This window comes from Manacus vitellinus, unplaced genomic scaffold, assembly GCF_001715985.3.
Source record: "Manacus vitellinus isolate BGI_N305 unplaced genomic scaffold, ASM171598v3 scaffold_75_pilon, whole genome shotgun sequence".
NCBI classification, from domain to species: domain Eukaryota; kingdom Metazoa; phylum Chordata; class Aves; order Passeriformes; family Pipridae; genus Manacus; species Manacus vitellinus.
The window spans coordinates 2,375,342-2,397,708 of record NW_021940789.1 but is presented as its reverse complement, the minus strand read 5'-3'; the positions used below and the strand labels follow the sequence as shown (position 1 = coordinate 2,397,708).

Sequence of the window (22,367 nt, the reverse complement as noted above, 5' to 3'; positions counted from 1 at the left end):
GCTGAAAAGGACAAGCTGATTTGTGTTCATGGCAGTCTGGGTTGCGCTGTAGGATAGCAAAGCAGACTATAGGACTTCAACCTGAGCTCTTTGACAAATGTGGGTAGACAGGACTTAAAGTACAGGAATTCCTTGAACAGAATAGAGAACCATTTTACAGTCCATCAGCTGAGTTTGGATAACTTGTGGTTCCTCAAAGTATGTTTTAAGTGCAAAGCAGATGTTTGTAATTGAAGAGTTTAGCCTGAGGGCTTCCACATGCACTGGACTATAATCAGTTACTACCTGAGAAGGATAAGACTACATGCTGGTCATTGTGACATGCTGGTCATTCGTTGCTAGTAAGGTTTCATTCGAGGAGAGAGGATGAAGATCTAGAACTCTGAATATGAAGATCATCACAGAAAATAAAAGCGATTCTGTGGCAGTTTTTCAGTGAGCTGTTTTTTCTGTTATCAGCCTCTTGCTTGCTTTGCGGTCTGAACTCAAGTATTCTTTTCAAGAAGGATTTTTGCAGTGAACTCCTTGGTCAGATGCTTTATTTATAATGGACTAACTTGCAATATAAATCAACAACTTGGAACCAGAAAGCTCCATGTGATGCCTTGAATTTTTTATTTTTTTTTTTTTTTTTTTTTAGTTATGAGAAATATGTGAACTATGAGTGGTTTGGGGTTTTTTTAAACCTTCTGTCAAGAAGGGGAAAACATGTGAAATCTGGAAAAGTGTGTCTTAATGTCTTAATATGAAAACTTAGGACTTTAACTGCTGAATCTTTTACTTGGTACATAATACACATATTTTTGGCAAAATATCTATATTGCTTTTGCAGACTGTCCCTTTATGGATAGAGTATTCTTGTCTTCATCATACTGTTGTTAATTGGCTTGTGTATTCTGTTTTCTTCTCATATCACTTTAAAAGTTTGTCTTTTAGTATATGTGCAGGTCATCTGTACCTGGGCTACCTTTTATATATTTTGCCACTGTTACTTTGGGGCTTAAATCCCAATTCTGTATAAAAATTGCTTTTCTCTTGTTTAGAAAGATTGGAATATTCTGCTTCTGTTTATATGGTTTCTTTCAGCTTTCAGTGTGAGGACTTTGTTTGCTGTTACTTGTATATTCAGAAAACCTTGTGGAGGAGGACAGTAGAGAGACTGACTCGATGGAATCTCCCCTATTCTTGTGATGATTACATTTGAAAGGAATCTAAAGAATGAGAAATACAAGGAGTGAGGTTGAAGATAGGGTGAGGTAAATGGCTTCTCTGAATTAACTCTCACGTTTTTCTTTTCCATAAGAGTTTCCAAGGGAGGGACAGAGAAGTTAAACAGGAAATTAAACATAAAAATTAAGTTCCATGAGAGAAGAAGACTGGTTAGGGACATGAAAGCGTACTGTTCCCATGTAACTGTGGTTTTGGGGGAGACAGTTGGGTTATGCAGCAGCTGTTGTACACACTTGTGCATTTCAGACTTGAACCTTGATGAGAAATGAAACAAGCAAGCTTCCTGATTTAAAGGAGAAGTGCTCTACTTCCTATTGAACTCCTCCTTCCCTTCCAACATTCTTCCTGGAGAAGAGGGGAAGAACTTCCTGCTTCTGACATCCTTCTCAGCAGTGTGAGCCAGTAACAGCAAAACTCAGTATACTGGCTTTCCCTGCTGCCTGCCCAGGTCCATTGTGCATTCACAGTACATCTGATGTGATGTAAGGACAGTACCCCCCACAGGAAACATGATGCTGATGCAGTGTGAGACCTCGTTGGTCCACTGTCTAACCTTAGGAAAAAAGGGGAAGTTGCTCTTGTAGATTACAGATTTGACAAATGATTAGGGTGGGGGGATGGGGACAGGAATATTTTTCTTGAACGTGACTGGGAAGGTAGCTGACTATCGTCATGAGTCTCAGGAGGCCCTTGAAGCTGATTGTTCACTCAAGGTCCTGTGCTTTATTTCTGAGGATGCTATTTGAGGATCAAGGTGTCATTCATGTTACCATCAGTGTGAAAATTTTCCTTCCATCTGAAAATGCTTTATATGGTTCCGAGGTTAATAGATTCAAGCTAAAAGCATAGAAAGAATTGTTCATAATTCACAATGTATTTGCCAGTAGCTAAGATTTGACTGCTTTCTACTTTCTCCTGTGTGCTGTGATGGCACTGAATTGAAAGGGAGTTTACCATTTCCACAACTTTGAGAAGCTGTTTATATGCTTTTTCAACCATATAAAGGGAAAAGAGATCTGAATGTCATCTGATTTAAGTAGCAAAACTGGATTGAAACAATAAGACCAGTCTGCCTCAAGCTTGCAGCTCTATCTCACCTACTAGTCCTATCTATGGAGTCTAACAGATGTCGCTTCTGGGAAGAGTGTGCTTGCTTACCATAGCACCTCTGTGAGCAAGCACATGTGACAATTAGCTGTTTGCCTGTCTAACAAAGTAGTTCTCAATCTAATAAACTGCTGCAGTTTGATTCAGTAGCTTGCATTTACTACTCTGCTGTTTATCATTGAGCTAATTCAACTCTTAACAAACACAGGATAATTCCTGGCAATAAGTGAACTATTCCTGTTGATCATCCAAGGTATAATTAGTCATCTTTGTGATTCTAAGAAGATTAGGATAGAAAAAGTGTTCTAATACAATCTAAAGATGAACACAGTTCTAAAGGCTTTTAAAAATTAATTAAAAAAATTTCTGGGAATGAGGTATAAAGTGATTACAGAAAAGTTTTATGCAAATAATATGCAAATAATTTCTGCCTAGAGTTATTTCTTCTAAAGTAAAGAAATTCAAATCTGGGAGGTCTTTTCCTGAAAGATATTTTCAAGTTGAGTGTTTAAGATGAATAATTTTTTTTAAAATGATTTTAATAATTTAAACATTCAAGCCCCCATTACAGTTTATTTGCAAAAATTGAAATTAAAGTTTGGAATTCAGTTTTGTATAGGTAGGCATTGTGGTGGTACTGATCATGGCCAGGCTTTGCGAACGAAGATTTGGGGAGGGCTCTACCCACGTTTGTTACAAGCGCGCTGGTGGCTGAAAGGGCCAGTACGAGACAAGCACGTCCGGCTGCAAAAGGCACAGCAGAAAGACTCCTTAGGTGGTATATTCTGCAGGGCACGATTCTTTCTGCGTTGTCTCTTCTCCTCAAGAGAGATCCTGGGTACTTTCTCAAAGGCGTCAGCAGTGTTAGAGATGGTGTGTCTCCAGGCCTCCCGATTGGAGGCCAGAGTAGATCGGTTATGTTGGTCAATATGGCCAAGGCTGAGATGTTGTTTCTTCTCTTCGGGGCTCCTCTCATGCGGCAACCGGTGGCAAGTTCACCATAAAGCAAGATCTTAGGGAGGCGGTGGTTGGTCCTTCATCCTTGAGACGTGCCCTGCCAAGCGCAACTGTGTTCTCAGCAACATGGCCTTCAATACTTGTGACTGCTGCCTGTTCTAGAACAGAAGTATTGGTCACATAATCTGACCAGGGGATGTTTAAGATTGTGCAGAGGCAGCGTTGATGGAAGCGTTCTAGGAGTCACAGGTGGTGGCGGTAGATGACCCATGATTCAGATCCATATGAGAGAGTAGACAAGCACAATGGCTCTGTAAACACTGATCTTTGTACTTTTCTTCAAGTGTTTATTTCGCCAAACTCTTTTATGAAGCACTGTATGCCTTTGCCAACCTGTTGTCTATCTCTCCATCATCTTTTCACTGTCCAAGTAGCACCTTAACAGTTAAGTATAGAAAACTGATGAGTCAACACTGGCTTTATAATTTTGTTTAAGTCTGTTATTTTATATAACCAATATCATATATATGAAAAACTAATATTCTAGAAAAAGTAATTCCAGGAATTAAGAGAGTGGAAGTAGGTGGGATTGGTTGACCAAGTTTGAAAGTGAGGTGTGCATCAAAAGACTTTTCACAAACACATTTGTCTGTGAAGTTTGCAAATGTTGTACTGGGTGTAAAAAATCTTTGTATGACTTGCATGAAAACTGGACACATACCTAGTGATTTTCTTATTTTGTTTTTTTTTTTTTGTTTTAGTTCGGAAGTTTTTAATGTTAAAATAGAGTTTAAGTGCTGTGAGACTTTGTAAAGTTGGTTTTGATAGTGAATTAGCTTGTATTGCCAAGCTTGAGTACTAGGCAAAAGAAAGTCCTGATTATTTTATTAAATTGAGACCTATGACAGTTGGAATATCTGGTGATCCTCTTACGAGCTTTTTCATCAGCATAGTAATGCCTGAGATTTTTGTGAATAATGAGGGAATGACAGTGATGAAGGCTGTGTATTTTCTGCCAGTCTAATAAAAGTGTTTAGAGCTTTTGCAGGTCTAAACTTCTATTTATAGGAAAAGGATTGGGCAGTGAATTCAAACTTCTGAGATGTGAAAAGGATGGCCAGATATTCAGTATTTGTCCATTTGGTGTTGGTTGTGTGTGTGTGTGTGTGTGTGTGTGTGTGTATGTCTGCTGAATCTGGCTGAAAACTGATAAGGCATAGCGTTTGGCAGGTGATTAGTCAATGTATCTATCAGGTCAGAAGGAAGAAGGAAAGTCATTCTTTTTGGGTACTAAGCAGCTTTGAAACTCGTGTTTGCTTTATGGCCATCTGTTCCACTTCCCCAAGCTCAGCTCTTCTATCTATCTATGGTAAGACTGAATGTGTTACCTTGTCATTCTTCTATTTAATACTTGGGAAAGGAGATTTTAAAGAAAGAGTAACATGAGTTGGAACTATCTAATAGTGTAGGTGTAGCTTATCGCAATAATTCGGTGCATTTGTTATGTGTGGAGTCTTAGACCAGTTTTCTTTCCTTATATTTTGTGATTTATGAAAATACTTTTGCTGTGTGCAAATCATGTGAATCTCTAGACAGAGTGTCATAGTTAACACTTCTAGTTGGATTGGGTATCCTGGTAACAGAGAAAAGGGGTGGAGTTTTTAGCGCTGTGTGGGTGTGACCACGGTGCTTATTCGATACCCCACCCACGCCATCGCTGGGAACGTGGTTTCGCTGGAAAAGCCGAGCGCCGGAAATCGGAAGTTTGCCATCTTGCCTCGCTCGACAGAGCGGAGTGGACTGTGGCGGCGACCTTGTTCCCTTCTGCTGCCCGCTGGCTCTCCCTCCGGTTTTCCCTCCCTAGCGCGACTACGGAACTGTGGTGCTGAAATGGACAGCTCCGAGGCGTGGCTGAACCAGGAGGGCTGGGTGGTGCAGGGTCAGCATCCCGGCAGAGACGTTTTGCCCCCAACACACACAGCGGAGCGGAGAGTTGAAGGCAAGGAGTGTAGGCAGTTTTGGAGAACTGAGCTCAACCAGTGGCTGCGTGATCCCTGTTTGGACGAACTAGCTTCCAGGGCTTGTTTGTCCCTGCTTTCTGTTGGTTTTGGGCTGGGGGTGAGGGGGAAACGTTAAGCTACGGGAACTCTCTTGCCCTGTTGTTTGTGTTTCCCGAATACCATGTGCTGCAGCGGTGGTGACAGTCGCCGTATTGCCTTCCTCTGGAGACCACGTGGGCGCTGCCTTCGGGAAGTGTTTTTTTTTGTTCCCTGCGGTGAATACCCTTTTGTGTGTAAAACACCTTCTCTTCTGTATACTTTTGCTGTTCGTACTGCTGTTGCTATTGTGCTTTTTAGTAAATTGTTATTTCAACTAATTTCTTGTCCCTTTTTTACTGAAAAGTGTGGGGGAAGGGGAGTGCCTTATTTGGAGTTTAATTTCCCTGCTGGTTTTAAAACCAGCACATGAGGACAAATTGTTCTGTGCAGCAGTAGGGTTTTAGGTAATCCACGTGTCCCATACAAGGTTAGATTAGTCCCTGTTTGAGAAAAATATAGACAACAGTCCTACCATGGCTGGTTGCAGTTCATGCTATAGATGTTAGAATGCTGCCCCAGTTGGTATCAAAGGGTCTATAAGGAGTCTGTTTCTGTGCTGATGCTCTTCTTGACATAACTTGTCAGTCTGGTTTTTTTATGATACTATTAGGCTTCTGTTATCCAGATCCATTCCTGTGCTGGTGCATGTGTCTTCTTTCAAACTGTTCTTTAGTTTTATTTTCTTACATATATCAGTGTGGAAATGTTAAGTTAGGTGAAGCTGGCTTTCATTCTCTCTCTAGGCCAAGAGACCATGCTGGAGTCCATTGAGTCTTATTCAGAATGGTTATTATGTTTTCTTTGAGAGGAAAGAGTAGAAATTCTGTGATGCTGTGTTCCTGAGCCATATTGAAGAGGATATCTTGTATAAGAGTAGCTATAATCTTAAATTAGCAAGATTGTGCATAGTAAAAAAGAGCTCTCTTTCCATATGAAGAATCATGCCTGATTCTCAGGCTGTTTCTGGCCTGTTAATTGATTTGCGCAGTCAAAGGTGTTTGTATTACTATCGTTTCTTATCTGAATGCTAAGTAATATGTGCTAAGTGTTATTTAATGTAACAAGAGAATGTTCAAGTAGCTTGTTTACTTGCCTTTTGCTTTTCCAGGAGTTGTTTTGAGCTACTGCTTTCAATTCCTGAAAGTGAATTACCACATGAGGTGTGGTTAGGATTCCATCAGTCCATTCAGGTAAGTGTTCTGAATTAATTTTTTGCATTTACATATTAAAAAAAAAAATCTGCTGTTCTGTTCCTTCTCTTCTACCTTTTCCCTGAATTCCACCTGTCCTGCATTACTGTTACCTAGGTACCAAGAATTTCTGAACAAAAGACTAACTGCTACTACAGTATTGGGAGCCTTAGGACCAACAGCAGGTTTATAACTATAGTCAATGGCAACTGCAAGAGGACCATAGCAAATCTTGATCTAGTGGTTTATGTGAGAGAAGGACTAAGTGACTGAGTTAGATGGAGTGATGTAACAGCTCTGAAGCGTTACTTTGAAGATAACAAAAGAGCTTTTGTAGAAGTCTAAGAGGCAAGTTAGTGTCTGTGCCTGATTTGAGAGGGATGGAAATAGTTGGACAGGTCTGTAGTCCAGGTGGTTCCTAGAAGTGTTTCTTCTGAGGTGTTGCTGAAACAAGCTCATACTACTATGTTTCTACACTCAAATCAAGATGACTGCTGTAGACTGTGTAGAGATGTTTTCAGGGTTTTAGTCTGGAGGTAGTACCTAGCTGTCTGCAAGAACTTGTGTTCCTCATGGAGCTTAAAGACAGGAGTGGTATTTCTGTCTTCATATTGATAGACCCTTCCAGGACCAGGGACTGCTCTGTTGCTGCTGTGTTATGGCTTTAACTGTGACTGGTGAAGTTGGAAGCTAATACTAGTTATAAGTTACTGAAGTGAAGACTTTGGCAGGAAGTAGGTGGAAGTGAATTTAGACCTTGCAGCTGTCCTTGTACTTATCATAAGATCTTATACCCTTAAGACTGGGGATTTCCTTAGTCCCTGAGGCTTGGTTGCTGCTGCAGTAGCTCTGAAGATGCAGGTTCTGAAGGAGCTTCTACTTTTCTTTCACCTGCAGTCAAGGAAATAGCAGGTGTGGAAACTCTTCAGTAGACTGGAAATTAATAAACCTGTCACTTTAAACTGAGAGGAGTGTTTTGGTAGAGCCACCAGGCATGGTGTGGGTACCTTTTTATAGGTAGGTTTCCCTGTCCTGAAGTTAGGTTTCTCACTTTCTGTGCAAATTATTTCTCATGTGCAGTCAGTTTTTTCAGACCTTTCTGGAAAGGGGTAAGAGGCTTTGGGGATCTTGGGTGGTCTTGATCCCTCCCCTGCAATCCCTCCCCACTTCTTGGCCTCATTCCTGCGCTTGCGTGTTGTGCTTATCTCCAGGAACTAGAACAAGGATGTTTGTCCCAGAAAAGTGCTGCCCTACCTCTGCATGGCCCCTTCTCCAGCCACATCTTGTTCTTTCTCAAGGTGTTATTACCAGCAATCCTTGGTTGAATCTGTTGCCCGTAACAAAGACACAAACCAACTGAGTGCCGGTTTATGCGGTGCTTTATTCGGGGCCCGGGAACCTGAGGACTAGCGTCCCAAGTCAGGATTCCAAAGACCCTCATTCTCAGTTCAGCTTTTATACTTTTACACAAACATGTCTACGTGCAATTTCTACATGAAAGCAGTTACACTTAGTTACACACAAACTCATATTTCATACTGATAACAACTGGTAATCATCTACTCTAATCATAAATCTGCTTAAGTTGTCTTACCCCTAGAAACTGTTTAACAGACCCTTACCACATCCAAGGTAACAAATCATTATATACATGCTTGACTAAATCCTTTGATTATTGTTTCCACTTCTTCAACACATTCCATGCTCACAAACAAGGTTGCTAACTTACTACTTTGGAGTGTTGCTTTCTAGGCCTACTCTCTTACTAAGCCTTAGCCATTCTACTACTAAGTTTAAATTGCTCTGTAACAAATCCATAGCATCCAGCTACTGGTGTTGGAGGCATACACATGAGCCCCTTATCTTCTGGGATTATACAAAGGGTGACTCAAGCCCAGATCTCTCACATCAACCTTTAGAACTAAGGCCACTGCCAGATGTAGTAATATCTACTTGATTTTTGTCGTGACCTTTTGAAGCTATGACTTCCAAGTTTAGCGCTCACTTAATGTCCCTATAGTTCAGATAGTTAGCTGATTAAACACGGTGTTCTGAAACCTTGCTGAAGAGATTTGTGGACTTTTACAAAGAGGTGCTTCTGAAGAGATTTGTGGACTTTTACAGAGGTGCTTCTAATGAGATTTTGAAGTAGCACTCTGGCGGAAATAAGAGAATGAGAACATTTGTACTCTGTCCTGAATATAATAGGAACTCACTTGTCATCAGAGGCAGAATACGCAGTCATACAGAGAGCAAGAGAAACCTTCAGACATGAATCACTCGTAGGCTGTCTTGTAGGTTTAAAGTTTGTGACCTTTTAATGTGCAAATCTTCAGGCAAATCCAGTAGCAAGGCACTGCAAAATTATGTTAGTACTTGCCCCAGACTGATGGATGTAAATGTGCTTATTGCTTTCCTAATAAAAGGGACAAATGTGGCTTCTGAGGACTATAACTCCTAATGTGGAACAGAGGTATATTTCAGATCTGCCTGCAGTAATTGTTGCTCTGTAACGATCTACACAGGTTGTGAGAGTTGGTGAAACTTCAAATAACTTTTCGTTCCAGGAGTGTGAAAGGTAAGGGCTTGCATTTTGAAGCAGCAAGGTGTGGGGACTGTCCTAGACCTGAAAGTGGAGTTTCACTGATGTCCAGCTTAATATACAAAATACTATCAAAAGCTCTATTTGGTGTCCTGAAGCTGTTTGTTCTGTTATCCTAAATAACAGCAGTTATGTCCTGCAGCCCCATGAGTCCAGTTTTCCTTATCTCTAATCAAGACCAGAGGAAACCTGTGCAAAATGAAAACAAGATGTGAGATTATATGGCAGGAGTCTTAGCATAGATTTATACAGTGGCAGTGAGCAAAAGGATGCAGATGCAGCTGGGGAAATGCTATAAAATATGATTGAAAAGATTGGGGTAGAATTAAAACAGGGCTCTTGATACAAGTAAACTCAGTTAATCTGGGGGAGGAACTCAGTGGAGAGATACTGTGGGAATGGATATAGTCTGGTCGGTTGAGGAATATGAAACTACACATTCAAAGATGACCTTAGTGAGAAGAGAGATATATCATTGTGATTATTGAATATGGATTGGGGCACAGGGTTCCCTTCAAGCCTTACAAAAAAAAACATGAATGCTTTCTTTAGAAAAGTTGTGATTTGAGGCTGATCATAAGCCAAAAACTTTTGTGATATTGTAGGAGGTGCTGATTGCTTTAAATTGCCAGGATTGGAAAATCTTGGTGTCTTCAATCACCTGTTCCAAGGATTGTCTTCTGAACATTGTCCATAGGCTTACTGTATCATCCTGTCCTGACTTCATCTGGAATGAAATATTTTATGTCCTGGGCCTGTTTATGGTGGTGTCCTAGCTTAATGAGATCTATGTTCTTAAATGTTGCATTAGATTTATTCAGAGATTTTTTTTATGTATTCAAAATAGATTTTCACAAATATTCCTATTAATATTATCCTTTTATTCTTCAGTAGGTCCAATAAAGTTCAGGTAAGCATCTATAAAGGAAGTGTACTGGCAGTAGTTAGTTACTTATGTATGTTGGTGAATTTCATATTTGGTATTTTGGTATTGATACCCTGAATCTCAAACACAGTGCTGACTCAGCAAATCAGTTTACTTCTATAATAAGCCCCTTCTTTCTCACCTTCTAAGGTTCTTTCAGCCCTAAAATGTGAATGATCCTTATAACTGGACCGGGCTCTGCTGGCTCTGTACTGTGTCCTGAAGCCCTCGGATTAGGGAAGAGATGCTGTTGGGAAGACATTGTCTGTGTTCGATGTCTGGATCACAGAATGTCATAATCTGAGGGACAGTAGTCTTTTCAGTAGTGGTACCTGACCCATGTCCAAGTTGTATGAATTTTTTTTTTTTTTGTCAGCTACATCATTCTGGTGGTGGTGGCAGATAAGTGGGCTGCTCTGGCTGTTTCTGAGGCAGTGGCTTCTAGCTCGTCAGTACTTTGATTGATAGTTCCACCCTTCCCCAAGGTATAACACCTGTACTGGATGCCTTTACAGAGCTCAGTAAAGCTCATTGAGTTCAGTCTTCTAGGTGAAGTTTGAATGCATAGGCTCTTAAATGCTGATGGTTTTTTTGGACTTAGTCTTTACCCTGATCTACTCTTGAGACTGGTAGAGGTTAATGCTCTAACATTAGTGTGAGGGAGGAGAATGCACAGTGGCAACCTGTTGTATTGAAAAGACTTAATTCTGTGTGCCATGTAGTTGGGAAAGGCCAAAAGTAGGGGTTGTCAGAATGAGCTTCTATTGATTTTGTAGGTAAGATCCAGTATCTCTTCTACCTGCACACCTGTAACTGTTTTTTTAATCCTCCAGATCTGAGGATAAAATAATATACATAGACTTCATATAGGATCATAACTGCCAGTTATGGAAATTGGACTGTGGTTAGATATTTCATGGATATAGGTTTAGATCAGCTTGTTATTTTCCACTGACATTTTTAAAGCTGTCCTGAGGCTACACTTGAGCATCTTTTGGCAGCAGCATGGACTTAAGCGCTAAGTGTATCATTCGCCTGCCTGATTCTATTGGCATGCCATTTAGCTCAGTGTGAAGTGGGGAATTGATCATGCTTTAATTTTATCAAAACAAAACAAAAAACCCCACTCCTCCCCTGAGGCTCTCTCTGGTGAGTTTGGTTTACTGATCCAGCTTGCACAGGAAGCAAAGACTTGAGAGGAGGAACAGCTGTGTGAGTGTAAGGATTGCTTAAGTGATGTTCTCAAATGGTTAAACACAGCCTGAGAGCTTAATGTGTTGTAGCTCATGTGTCGGTCTCTCAGTGCTGTTAGCTAACAGCAGTTTGAGCTCTGGTCAAGAACATGTAATTCAGGGTCCAACTGTGACCTCCAAAATGACTTTTTTTTCCCTTTGACCTTGTGAGTGACGTTTCAGGCTCGAGGACAGAAATCAGTCATCATACTTTGCTATCTTTGCATCTACCAGTTAGCACCAACTCTTCTACCAATATCAGCAACTGATTTTTGGGGTAGTCTCACTGATAACTCACTCACTAGTTTTACTTACTTTATAGTCACTTTTAGGAGTAACTTAGTCTTTAACATCTGGTTTCAGTTAGCAAGTATGCTAGGAGCTAAGAGTTGGAGCACAGTTACAGCAGTTATCTAAAATAAAATCAACCTTGGGGAAATATTTATAGAAAATCTTGAGTAAAGCTAAGGAAGGTGAGATGGTTAAAGTTATCAAAACTGCTTGATTGTTGCATTCAGCTATGAGACTTTTTAACTTTGGTGCTCCTTAGAAGGTGGAAGCCTGCACTATAGTTCTGCGTTTGAAAAGAACTCCTAATGTGTGCTTTTTCACTCACTTCTGATCTTAGTTTGATTTTGTTCTTGCAATCAGAGAAGTACTCGGGCAGGGCAGAAGCACTGACTTCCATTCAGTAGGTCTACTGACTGCTTTGAATCTGTAGTCCCCTGAAGGTATCTATTATGGCAGAGTCATGAGGTAGCTGGAGCTGGAAGGAAGCTCAGTTACCTGATCCACCTCTTCACTCAGAGTAAAGGCTGTCTTGAATCAGGTTACTTCGAGTCCTGCCCCAGTAAGTGTTAAGTGTCTCTAAGAAATGGAGGATGCACAAACTTCAGGTAGACCTTTCAAAGTGAGAGTATTTAAACCTTGAAACATTTCTCCCACACACACACTTACAGAATTTACCTTCATGTGACTCCCTCGCTAGACAGAGTCCAACTCCAACTCCCGTCGGGGGAATATAATGAAGAGAAAGACAGGTCTTAGATTTTCCTCTTCAGCCTCTCTTCTGAAGGTGGTGGTCTTTGCTGGCCATGCTCCACTATGGTAAATGAGTTGTACAGGGCAAGCTGTGTGTTATTCTCCAGTGGAGTTTCAAAAGTGCCTAAAGGGAATAAACTCTTCATGAGCCTCCTGGTTATATTCTGTTTGGGACTGTTCAGCGCAGCTAACCTTGTTTGCAGTAAGGGCTCACTGCTGACCTGCAGTTAAATTACAGACCCTAGAGACCTGTGGTGCCAAACTGGAACCTAGCAAGCTGATCACTAGCCTGTACTGATACTTGGGGTTGTGCCAGGAGCAGCTCTTTGCATTTGCTTGTGTTGAGCTTCAGTGAGTCTCTGTCAGTGAAGTTCTGCAGCCTGTTGAATGTCTTAATGGCCACCCTGCCCTCCATTGTCAGTTGCTCTCCCAGTTCTGTATGGCCTGTGGGTTGGCAGAGAATGTCTTTGTCTCATTATTCAGACAATAAAGGTGTTAAAAGTATCAGCTCACTGTTGACCCCTGAGAAGCACTACTGGGAGACAGCTGCCTGTTGGGTTTTGTACAGTTGTCACAAGCCTTCCAAGCTGAGCTGTTGAGCTGTTTTTTCACCTGCATTTTGTCCACTTTTCCTTATTTTAACAGTTTGTTTTTAAAGATACTGTGGGAGACTGTCAGAAGACTTTCTAAGTGTGACTAATGTAATCTGCAGCCTGTTATGACAGAAGGTAGTCAGACTACTGGATGTGGTTTCCAGGAGAATATGTCCCGTATTCTTTCTGGGGACAGCTTATGCTGACTGGCCTGTAGTTCCCCAGGGTTTCTCACTCTTTGTGATTTCCTGAGTCACCAGAAACCTTCCCCCAGTGGCCGTGACCTTACAGAGCCTAGTAGAGGACTTGCAATGACATCCATAATCTCCATTGACACCCTTGGCTTCTGTTTGGTGCTATGGATGCTAATGTGATTATCTTAACATCTCTGTTGTGCTGATTCATGCCTCTTCCCCACTTCCAGCTCTGCCACTGGTGACAGGGACCAGGAAGGCCAGAGTGCAGATCTTAACAGGAAGACTTGAGCAAGGTTACTGAGTACCTCAGCCTCTTCAGTGTCCTCTGTTACTTAATGTTCTGTCCTGTTGAGCTGTTCTCTCACTTTCCTTGGCTCTTCCTTTCCTCAGCAAAGTGAAGAAAACCAGATGGATGTACATGTCCTTCAACTTGGCTTAAGGGCCTTGTATTTCCTTAAAGTCTGTGGTGTGACTAGAGTCCAGGTGTGCAAGCAGCAAGTAGTGATAATCTGAGGGCAAGCCTTAGCAGCTTCTCTGCAATATCCCACGTCCAAGTCCCTCCCTCTCAAGCACCAAACTGTATGAAACCTGGAGTCTGATTAGCTGCTGAATGTGGCAAATGGTTAGATAGGACTTTAACAGTGACAACTGATAATTTGCTTTCTTTCCTTTCTCCTTTTCCCTCTGGCCTATTACCTTAAAGACTGATTATAGCTGGAAATCCTGTTTATTTAAAGATGAGTCAGGATATCACGTTACTTTACTGTCATGACTAATGTAGGAAGATTAGCCTAGGTATGGGGTACAGTAATACCCATTTCTGGAATCAGGGATACATTTGGTGATACTTTATCAGCTTACAAAAAACATACAAAATATGCATTACTTTTTCTTGACTTCCCTGGCTGCTTCTGAGATTTCCTGCAGATACTTAACACCTGTGTTGCAGAACACTGCCCAGTGTTCTTGCTCACCCTCTAGAATTTCACAATTTATTGTGTGCTAGATGAGTAAGCAGTAATGTGTCTGCTATAATGAGCTTTGTAGGAGTATATACATTTTTTCATGGTCCCCTTTGGGTTGCTGGAATCTTCACTTGGTACTTGCTGGGAACGATGTTCTTCTAACTTTGCCTGTGTTCTCAGCTTGATGAAAGAGTGCCCCAAAATCATCTATGTTCAGGCTCTCTGAAGAGGTCCATACACAAAATTTTCTATTGTAGAAACTGACAGACTGTCCAAGGAATGAGTGGATCTGTATGAACTTGCTTCTGGACGTAGGCTTCAGTGGTACACTAATACTTGAGTTTATTACATATAGTACACAAGAATGCTGTGGGATACTTTGAGCAGACATGTGTAATCGGGGAGTGAGGAGGGAAGAATTCTGTGTTGACTGTGCTTCACTGTAATTTGGGATTTTCTAAGTAGCATGTCTGATAGGATGGTTTCATAGTTAGAGAGAAATCCTTTAAAAAAACTGAGATGGCTGTGGATCAGTGTAAATGAACCCTTCACTGCAAGAATGTAATTTTCCCCTTGTGAATCTTTTGCTGGGAGTAAAGCTTCATTCTTTAGTGGGGCAGTGCTTTGCCCAAGAGTTAAATGCAGGTTCTCCTGTGCAGAGATTTATAGAGTACAGTTCACTGCAGTATAATAAATAAAATAGATTGTTATATTAAAAAAGTGAGGATGTTCTGAAATTAGCATCTGATATTGGATATTGAACATAAATATCTGATTTATTAAGGGACATCTAATCATTAAATGCAAAGATGCCTTTTACTGTGAATGGTTAATAGGAAAATCTTGGACATTTTCATGACAGATTCCCTTGGTTGTAGAAGGTAACTCAGGAACTTGAAAAACATACGTCTTTTGTCTTGGAGTGTGTGAAGCAGTTCACTGCTGTGTTTTGAGAGCCCATGAGCTCTTTGGTTACTCTGGTATTCCCAGTGGTCATAACATTAACTCCATTTAATTCTGATCATTCAGAACATAGAATTGATTCCAGTATCTCTAGAGGATACAACAGAGGCTATTGAAAGAAAACCTAAGTTTAATAATAGTGTTAAAAGTGCAGACAACTTGAAACACAACTCAACAGAAGTAAGGGGCATTGCCACATACTGAACTTAAGATCTGTTGTGAGAAGCATTTTTACTAAAGGTGTATTGCTTACAATTAGTTGGCTTCAATTTGTCAGTGTTAGGAAATTCTACGTGGTGATATTTTAATTCTTCAGGTCACCCCAGATCGGTTTCCCTACTAGGGATATGAAGTAGCTGGAATCTATTTCCGGTTGCTTTCTTTTCTGCATTAGGCTCTAGACTTCTTTCCCTGTGTAATGTCCTTTTTTTCTTCCTCCTTCACTCTTTAGATTTCCAGAATTCAAAGTGGTAGGGCCCTGATCGCTCTGAGCAATATGTATAGAAGTTCGATGGGTAAAGTTCAGATGGAGACCTGCTAAGTGTGGAGGGTCTCTGGGTCAACCTTCACAGCATCAAGACTAGGATCAGAAATGCATTGGACATGGATTAGTTTCTAAGGAAATAGCATCTCTGTATCCAGTAGAAGGATGTATTCATCTTAATGATGAAGTCTCCCACTGCATTGCTTTCCCCCCCTTTTTTTTTTTTCAACTAATGAGTGTTGACTTTCATGATTCTTGGAGAAGTGAATTGACTGGCTCATCTTTAGTGTTAACACTAAATATATAATTTTACACTCTCAGCATTTTGTTACTCACTTTGAAAACTATTTAGCCTTCATTACGGGTTCTTCAACAGCACTATATGCTTTGCTACAAAATCATCCTTTGTCTTTTATACAATAATTCCTGTAATTTTATAGACATGTACATGGAGAAACATAAAAATTGCAAAAGAGTTACAACTGCAGAATAGGCTTTTTGAGTTAAGCCATTTCAGTCAACTCAGTAGTCTGAAATTGGGAAGTTTCGCTGTAGGATTAGAGAAGTGACAGGACATTGGACTATTAAAATCCCAATGCAAACATGTCAAAGCAGTAATGACAGAGAGGAATGGTGTGAAACTATTAGAATAAAGTGAAATATTAGGATACATAATGTAAAATTACATTGGCTTAATTTTTAGCAAAGACTTTTAATGACTTTTTTTAACATTTTGTAGGATTCACATGATGCTTTACTGGAATTTGGGAATAACAACCTCCAAATATTGGTGGATATCACAAGGGAAGGAGTATGGAAAAATCCAGTTCTTCTTAAAATTCTATCCCAGCAACCAGTAGAAACCGAGGAAGGTAAGAGTGTGATTTTTAGAGATGTGTGGTTGTTAAGAAATTACTTGGTTCAGTTTAGGTGGGTAACCAGTGATTTGAATTCAGAAGACAGTTGCATTTCAAATTGTATTGTGCAGTAGTATTTGCATGTTGCTAAATAACATCTGTGATGAAACTGTCTCACTGGCATTTTGAATAATGTGTGCAGCTGATGCATCTCTGCTTGGGCTATACAATCCATCAGCTTGAATATTTCAAAACTCCATTTTTAAAAATAATTATTTCTTTTTCCATCATAAAAACACAGACACTTTTGTCCCTGGGGTAGTTCGTTCCTCATAACTCTGTACTTTGAAATGTTTTCCTGAATGTTTCACAGGGAGGAATTGTGTGTGTCCACGCTTTTGGGAGGCATAAAAAATTTATGTGGAAGGGCATTGTGAAGTATTATTAGCTGTGGGCTGGAAATCTCATTGTATTTAGATTATTGAAATAAGATCTTTAATCAGAAAGTGTTGAGAGGTGAAAAAAAAAGGAGATTTTTAGTGTCACTTTATGTAATGTCTTCTGAATATCTTTTCTTAAACTGCTCCTCTACTCACTGGAGTTTTTTTCATATCTATTAGCGGTACCATTAAGTACTTTCAGGTATTTTATCTGTTCCATTAACAGTACATTAGACTGCAGTTTGCCTCTGGTAATCTAAAGTTAAAAATAACATAGAAAGGAAGAATAGTTTAAAATATTTTCTTAAAAATTAAAGAAGAACAAAAAGTCAAGGTTTCTTCCATAGTAGAATCCTTCTTTCTGGCTTTGGCTAGCCCCTCTTTATTATGTCAGTACTTTTTAATAAATAAATGAAAAACATGTTATGGTTATTGAGAGGATACGTTGCTTCCATATGCTAAAAAAAGGATTAAAAAAAGAGTAGCAAAGGGTGGACTGCAGTCTCTACTAGCCTTCACTTCAGGTATTAATAACATGGCAAAAACATTTGAACTCTTGTTTTGGTTTAAACCCAGCTGGAAAAATTAAGCCTCCCTCAGCTGCTCCCTTCCACACCCCCACACAGCCCACCAGTGAGATTGAGACAAAGGCAGAGATTCCGAGCTGAAATAAGAACAACTTACTTGAAAACAGCAATGGGATAAGAAAGCGAACACTGTCAGCAACAATACTAATAACAGTATATAAAAGAGGGTGATAACGTGCAGAAATGCTCACCAAGTTTTACTCAATGAGACTGCACCACAGCCTGAGCCACGCAGCTCTCAAGACAGAGAAGAAAATGGCGGACAGAAGTGTCTGCACCAGTGTCTTTCCACCAAGCCCCGACAATGAAAACAGAAACAATGGCAAACAAGTCATCTGCACCCACTCTCCTTCCACAAGTCCAAGACAATGAAAACCAATGACGAACTGGAGCCACCCTGCCATTCCACCTGAAGCTACGCCCCCCTCTTCCTGGAGTGAGGATGCCTCACTGCTGCCCCCAAGTGATGACGTGAGTGGTACAGAATAACAACCTAGACATGCCCACACAGCTCCAGGCTCCGCCCCCTCTCATCCTTGGCCAAAACTAGGACAACTCCAAACAGCATTTAATCCCATCTCCAACATATCTTGAAAAAAATTGCATTCCATATTAGCATCCTACCTTGGAGTCTTTCATTGGCAGTGTTGATAGGCCATCCAGTTGGACAGCTGCTCTTAGTGTATTTCTGCTCAAAAGGACTTCCATTTTAAAACTGGTCCATATTCCTGAAAACCTTCAGCTGTTGAAGAATTCCTTACTTGGAAAGCGGTGTACCAGTGGGGGTTAAGGGTTAGCTGGCTTTGCAAACTCGCTTTACATGTGGCAAACCAAGAGCTATTCTGGAGGACCGGTGTGAATTCCAGTAGGAGTGATGTCCTCATATGTATCTGTGTGGACTCCATTATAGACTTAATTTGCTTTTTACCCACATGGCTGGTTTTAACAGTGGCTAAATTACTGTTTGCTGCTATGCGTCCTTGTTCCTGCACAGGGCTACCTCAGGGTCAGACTACTTGTTGACTTCAGCAGGAATAGGATAGAATAGCTTGTTCAGTCTTTTTGGTTTTTATTTGGGTTGAAGTTTCTGCTGACAAACTCGTTGTTTGACACATCTCTAACCATGCTGAATTGAGCTGAGCGTAGGTGTCCATTTCTGAGATCATTTGGCAGCCTGAAACTGTTGATTTTTGTGTTTGGCTAGATCTGAATAGGTGTCCGAAAGAGTTGTCCTCACTGGTGTGTCTTGGATCCCAGCCGAGGCAACAGGACATTCGTTGGAGCTTTTCTGCACCAGTGCATTTTCAGGTAGTCTAGAATAGTCCACAGGCATGCTTAAACAGTCTCTGGAATCCCATATTAAACCAATCTTGCAAAAGCACATTTCTCAAGTAAATCGTAAGGTGAAGCGGTAAACATTTTAAGTAAAGGGCACTTCTGAGAAGTCGAAGATCTGCCAAATTGTTGCTACTTACCAAGTGTCTTGCATTTGTGACAGTCTTGGTTTTTTGCTTGCTTTGAGGGTATTGAAGAGCAGATAAACTAAGAAAAGTGTCATCCTTGTAGCCTGTGGGCGTGCAGCGTAGCTGCTTAGACATAGCTAGAAGATCTTTTTGAGCTGTCTGAATGTGTACTCTTAGCAGCCAAGCAGGATAGTTTAGACATTGGTTGACTGTTTTCAACTGACAGTGCAGGGAACAGTAAACAGTAGCAGAGCTCATATGGTACCTGAAATGTAGAAAGACAGTGAGAGCACCACCTGAGAGTGCTGTCATGTTCTACTCTGCTCTTCTGGCCTGGTTCAAATACTGTGAAAGTGGTAGCTCAGAGGAGTAGCATTATTAGTAATGCAAATGGGAAAATAGGGAGGCGGGGAGCAGGGATATTTAATAGCTATAAACACTATAAAGTAATGCTTTAATGGTTAAATAATTTGGTGCTCTTACATTATAGGGGATGGAAGGGTTTTTATTTGGTGGGTTTTGTTCTTGTTAGCCTCTTGGAAGACTAAGAGCACAATGAACAGGTATTGAATATTTGCAGGGAGTTGTAGGAGAGAACATAAGGCTGGGAAAGACAACGTAGGTCTCCTGTAGTTGTTGCCAGCTATCCAATAATATTTCAAAGGAATCGAAATAGTGCATATTGGGAGTCTTAAAACTTTTAAAGTGGTGCAGAAAAAGAGAATTAGTCCTGCGAGGAGCAGGGAGTTGGACTGATAATCCTTATGGGTCCCTTCCACCTCGAGATATCCTATGATTCTAAGATTGAGGCCATATGTAAAGTTTACTTTTTTCTCAGAAGGCAAGACTTATGTGCCAGACTTCTTACCCCATGCTTTGGTGCAAGACAAAATGAAAACTTAGAGAAATCCTGCTCCCTAGGCCATTATGGCATATGGAAAATCTTTTAACTCCTAGATTGTGCTTCTAATGTAACTTGTTTATCCTCTTGATATCATAAGACAAATTCAGTGACTACAGAAGTTATTGCTGAAATATTAACTGATCCATGAAGCTGTGTCACATGTTATGATTAGTAAAGTCTTGGTTTTGGTTTACTTCCATTTCTTTGTTCAGTCCGTTGCTTCCTCTGTGCTAGGCAGTCAGATGCTGCTGTGATTTCATTTGGCTTGCAGAAAGTCTGTCTGGGTAGCTGGAATTACTCTCTTGACCTTGTATAGAACATGATTGGAGCTGGTATTAAACAACTCTCTCTGGATGTCTGCTGGATTAACTTAATCCTTTTTTGCCTTCAGAATCATACCAAGCAAATGCTTGTTTCTGTAGTAGGAGATCATATGACACTGATGAGTTACCTGGTTTGTCTTCCTTCTGACATCTGTCACTTCTTTGATCTTTATGATGTTCTCTACTGACCAGCAAGCTCCATTTGATAGAAATAGCAGGAATCAAAATGTACTTTCTGCAGGTCCCAGCAGGGATGGCAGTTTTGCTGTTTTGCTTGGGGAGTAAAGACTGCAGAAGGAGCTCCAGTGCAATGGGCTTTCAGTTGTTTTAGTCAAACTGCCATTTTATCCTTCAGTACAACAGCAGCTTCGCAGAGTATATTCTGAAGTTTTGTTGTAAGTGTGTGCTATTTCAGTCATCTAAAGCTTAATTTCTTTGAATAGGTTGTATTTCATGCTTTTTGGGGTTTTGTGGTGTGTGCGCTTGAAAAGCATTCCTAGTTTTTGTGCTGTGGGACACTGGTAAACCAGATGTAAGAGTAGCTCAGTGTGCCTAGATGGAGCTGTGTTTTGTGAAGTGGTGGTTCATGTTAATGATCATCATATATTTACTTGATTGAACAATCCTGAAGATGTGTCATTCTCCTGCCTCTCTTGTTTAGAGTTCTTTCTTTATTGTTTTTATGCACTGGCCTGGAAAAGGAGCTGACATCAACTGTAAACATGGTTTACCAAATTTGTTCCGGTTCAGGTTTCATACCAGCTTAGTTCTGCTGCTTGTATGGCTGTTAATAAATTTCACTTCGATGTGCTAGGGTGACGGTTCCTGATTTTCACTGTCAGCAGGCTCAGGATGGTTGTTTGGAGCATTAATATTTGCTTGAAGAAAGGGCCGTTTTTTGGTTAGTTTTTTTTTTTTTTTTTGCAGCTGGACACCAACACCTTGATATGTCTCTGACCAGAGTTGGTTTGTAGGAAAGCTGGCAGAACTGTCTACCACACTGCTATTGTAAAATATACATACCTTAATGTCAGTTTTGCCTACTTAACATATGTTACTGCACTTCAGCTCATTGTTGTCCTGTTCCAGAGGTACTTTCAGCAGAAACGCTCACCCGAGGTGCTGTTTTTCATGAACATTTGTCAGAGCGATCAGAGTCTTTTTATACTCTAGTGCCATCTATGCTTTATAATATTCACAATATCGTGTTGTTATTTAAATCGTCTTTTACTGCAAATGTTTTGGGTGAGTGGGGAATCTCTTATCCTTTTTGGCTCTGGGATAAAAGAGCTCTTTGGATATGTATGGAGTTTGGAACTGCACTGCCCTTCAACTAAAGGATTTTGAAGAGGGAAGGGTTGCAGGGTGTCTGCACTGATTTTTATAGCAAGCTGTTTTAGTCTTGATGTTTGGTAGAACACTGACAGAATAGACAACAGCAGGAGGTCTAGAAAGAGAAGGAACAAGAAAGTCTGTTCATGGACGTATATGGAAATGTAACAGATTTAGGACTGAGTGCAAAATTAGGTTCTCTGAGGGGAAAACAACTGCTCTGGGGAATAGACAGCAAAATGAGTTTTTGTTCCTTTTTCAGAAAAGGGAGGTTGTTGCAAGCAGGCTGCTTGGAAAAAAAACAGACACTTTAAGGGAAAGCTAAGTACCAAGATTGGTGTCTGGCTAGTGACTTATTTCTGAATTCTGCTCCTACCTTCATCACTTACCATCTGCATGACAGAGGAGCTTGGTTTGTCATTTGCCTTCATTGCAGAGTTCATTACACACTCCCTTAGGCGTTAAAGAATTGTCCCAGGGGCACAGACCTTCTACCCTTGGGGAGGACATGCTTACTGGCTGCTCCCAAAGATTGCAGCAAATTGAAACCCTCTCTCCTATTCACCTTCATCAGCAAGTTTCTCTCATTTGTGCTGGAAGATAAAAGTGTGACTGTTAACCTGAAAGTGTTTAATTTGTCTGGCCGACTGCAGGTACTCTTAAAACACCACCCATGTCTTGACTCGCTGGCTCTGACTTGTCAGTACAGCTTCATTTAAGCAGTTACCGAGTGCGTGTCTAGCTGTGTAAACAAGGGGAATCTAAATCATTCTCGGAGTAGGTAAAGAGAATATATTTTCTTTTATTCTTCCAATGGGCCTAAAAAAAATTAATTATTCTGTGAGCTGAGAGCTGTAGAAACAGGGGCTACAGAAT

At 40.6% G+C, this 22,367-nt stretch overlaps 1 protein-coding gene across 1 annotated transcript in view; it reads left to right on the top strand.

Annotated features, from left to right (window-relative positions):
* The window catches only part of RLF (rearranged L-myc fusion), a 50,658-nt gene that overhangs the window by 5,940 nt on the left and 22,351 nt on the right, over window positions 1–22,367 (top strand). The window contains 2 exon segments of the mRNA XM_029964593.1: window positions 6,502–6,583; window positions 16,325–16,457. Coding sequence (XP_029820453.1) covers window positions 6,502–6,583; window positions 16,325–16,457 — 215 coding nt within the window.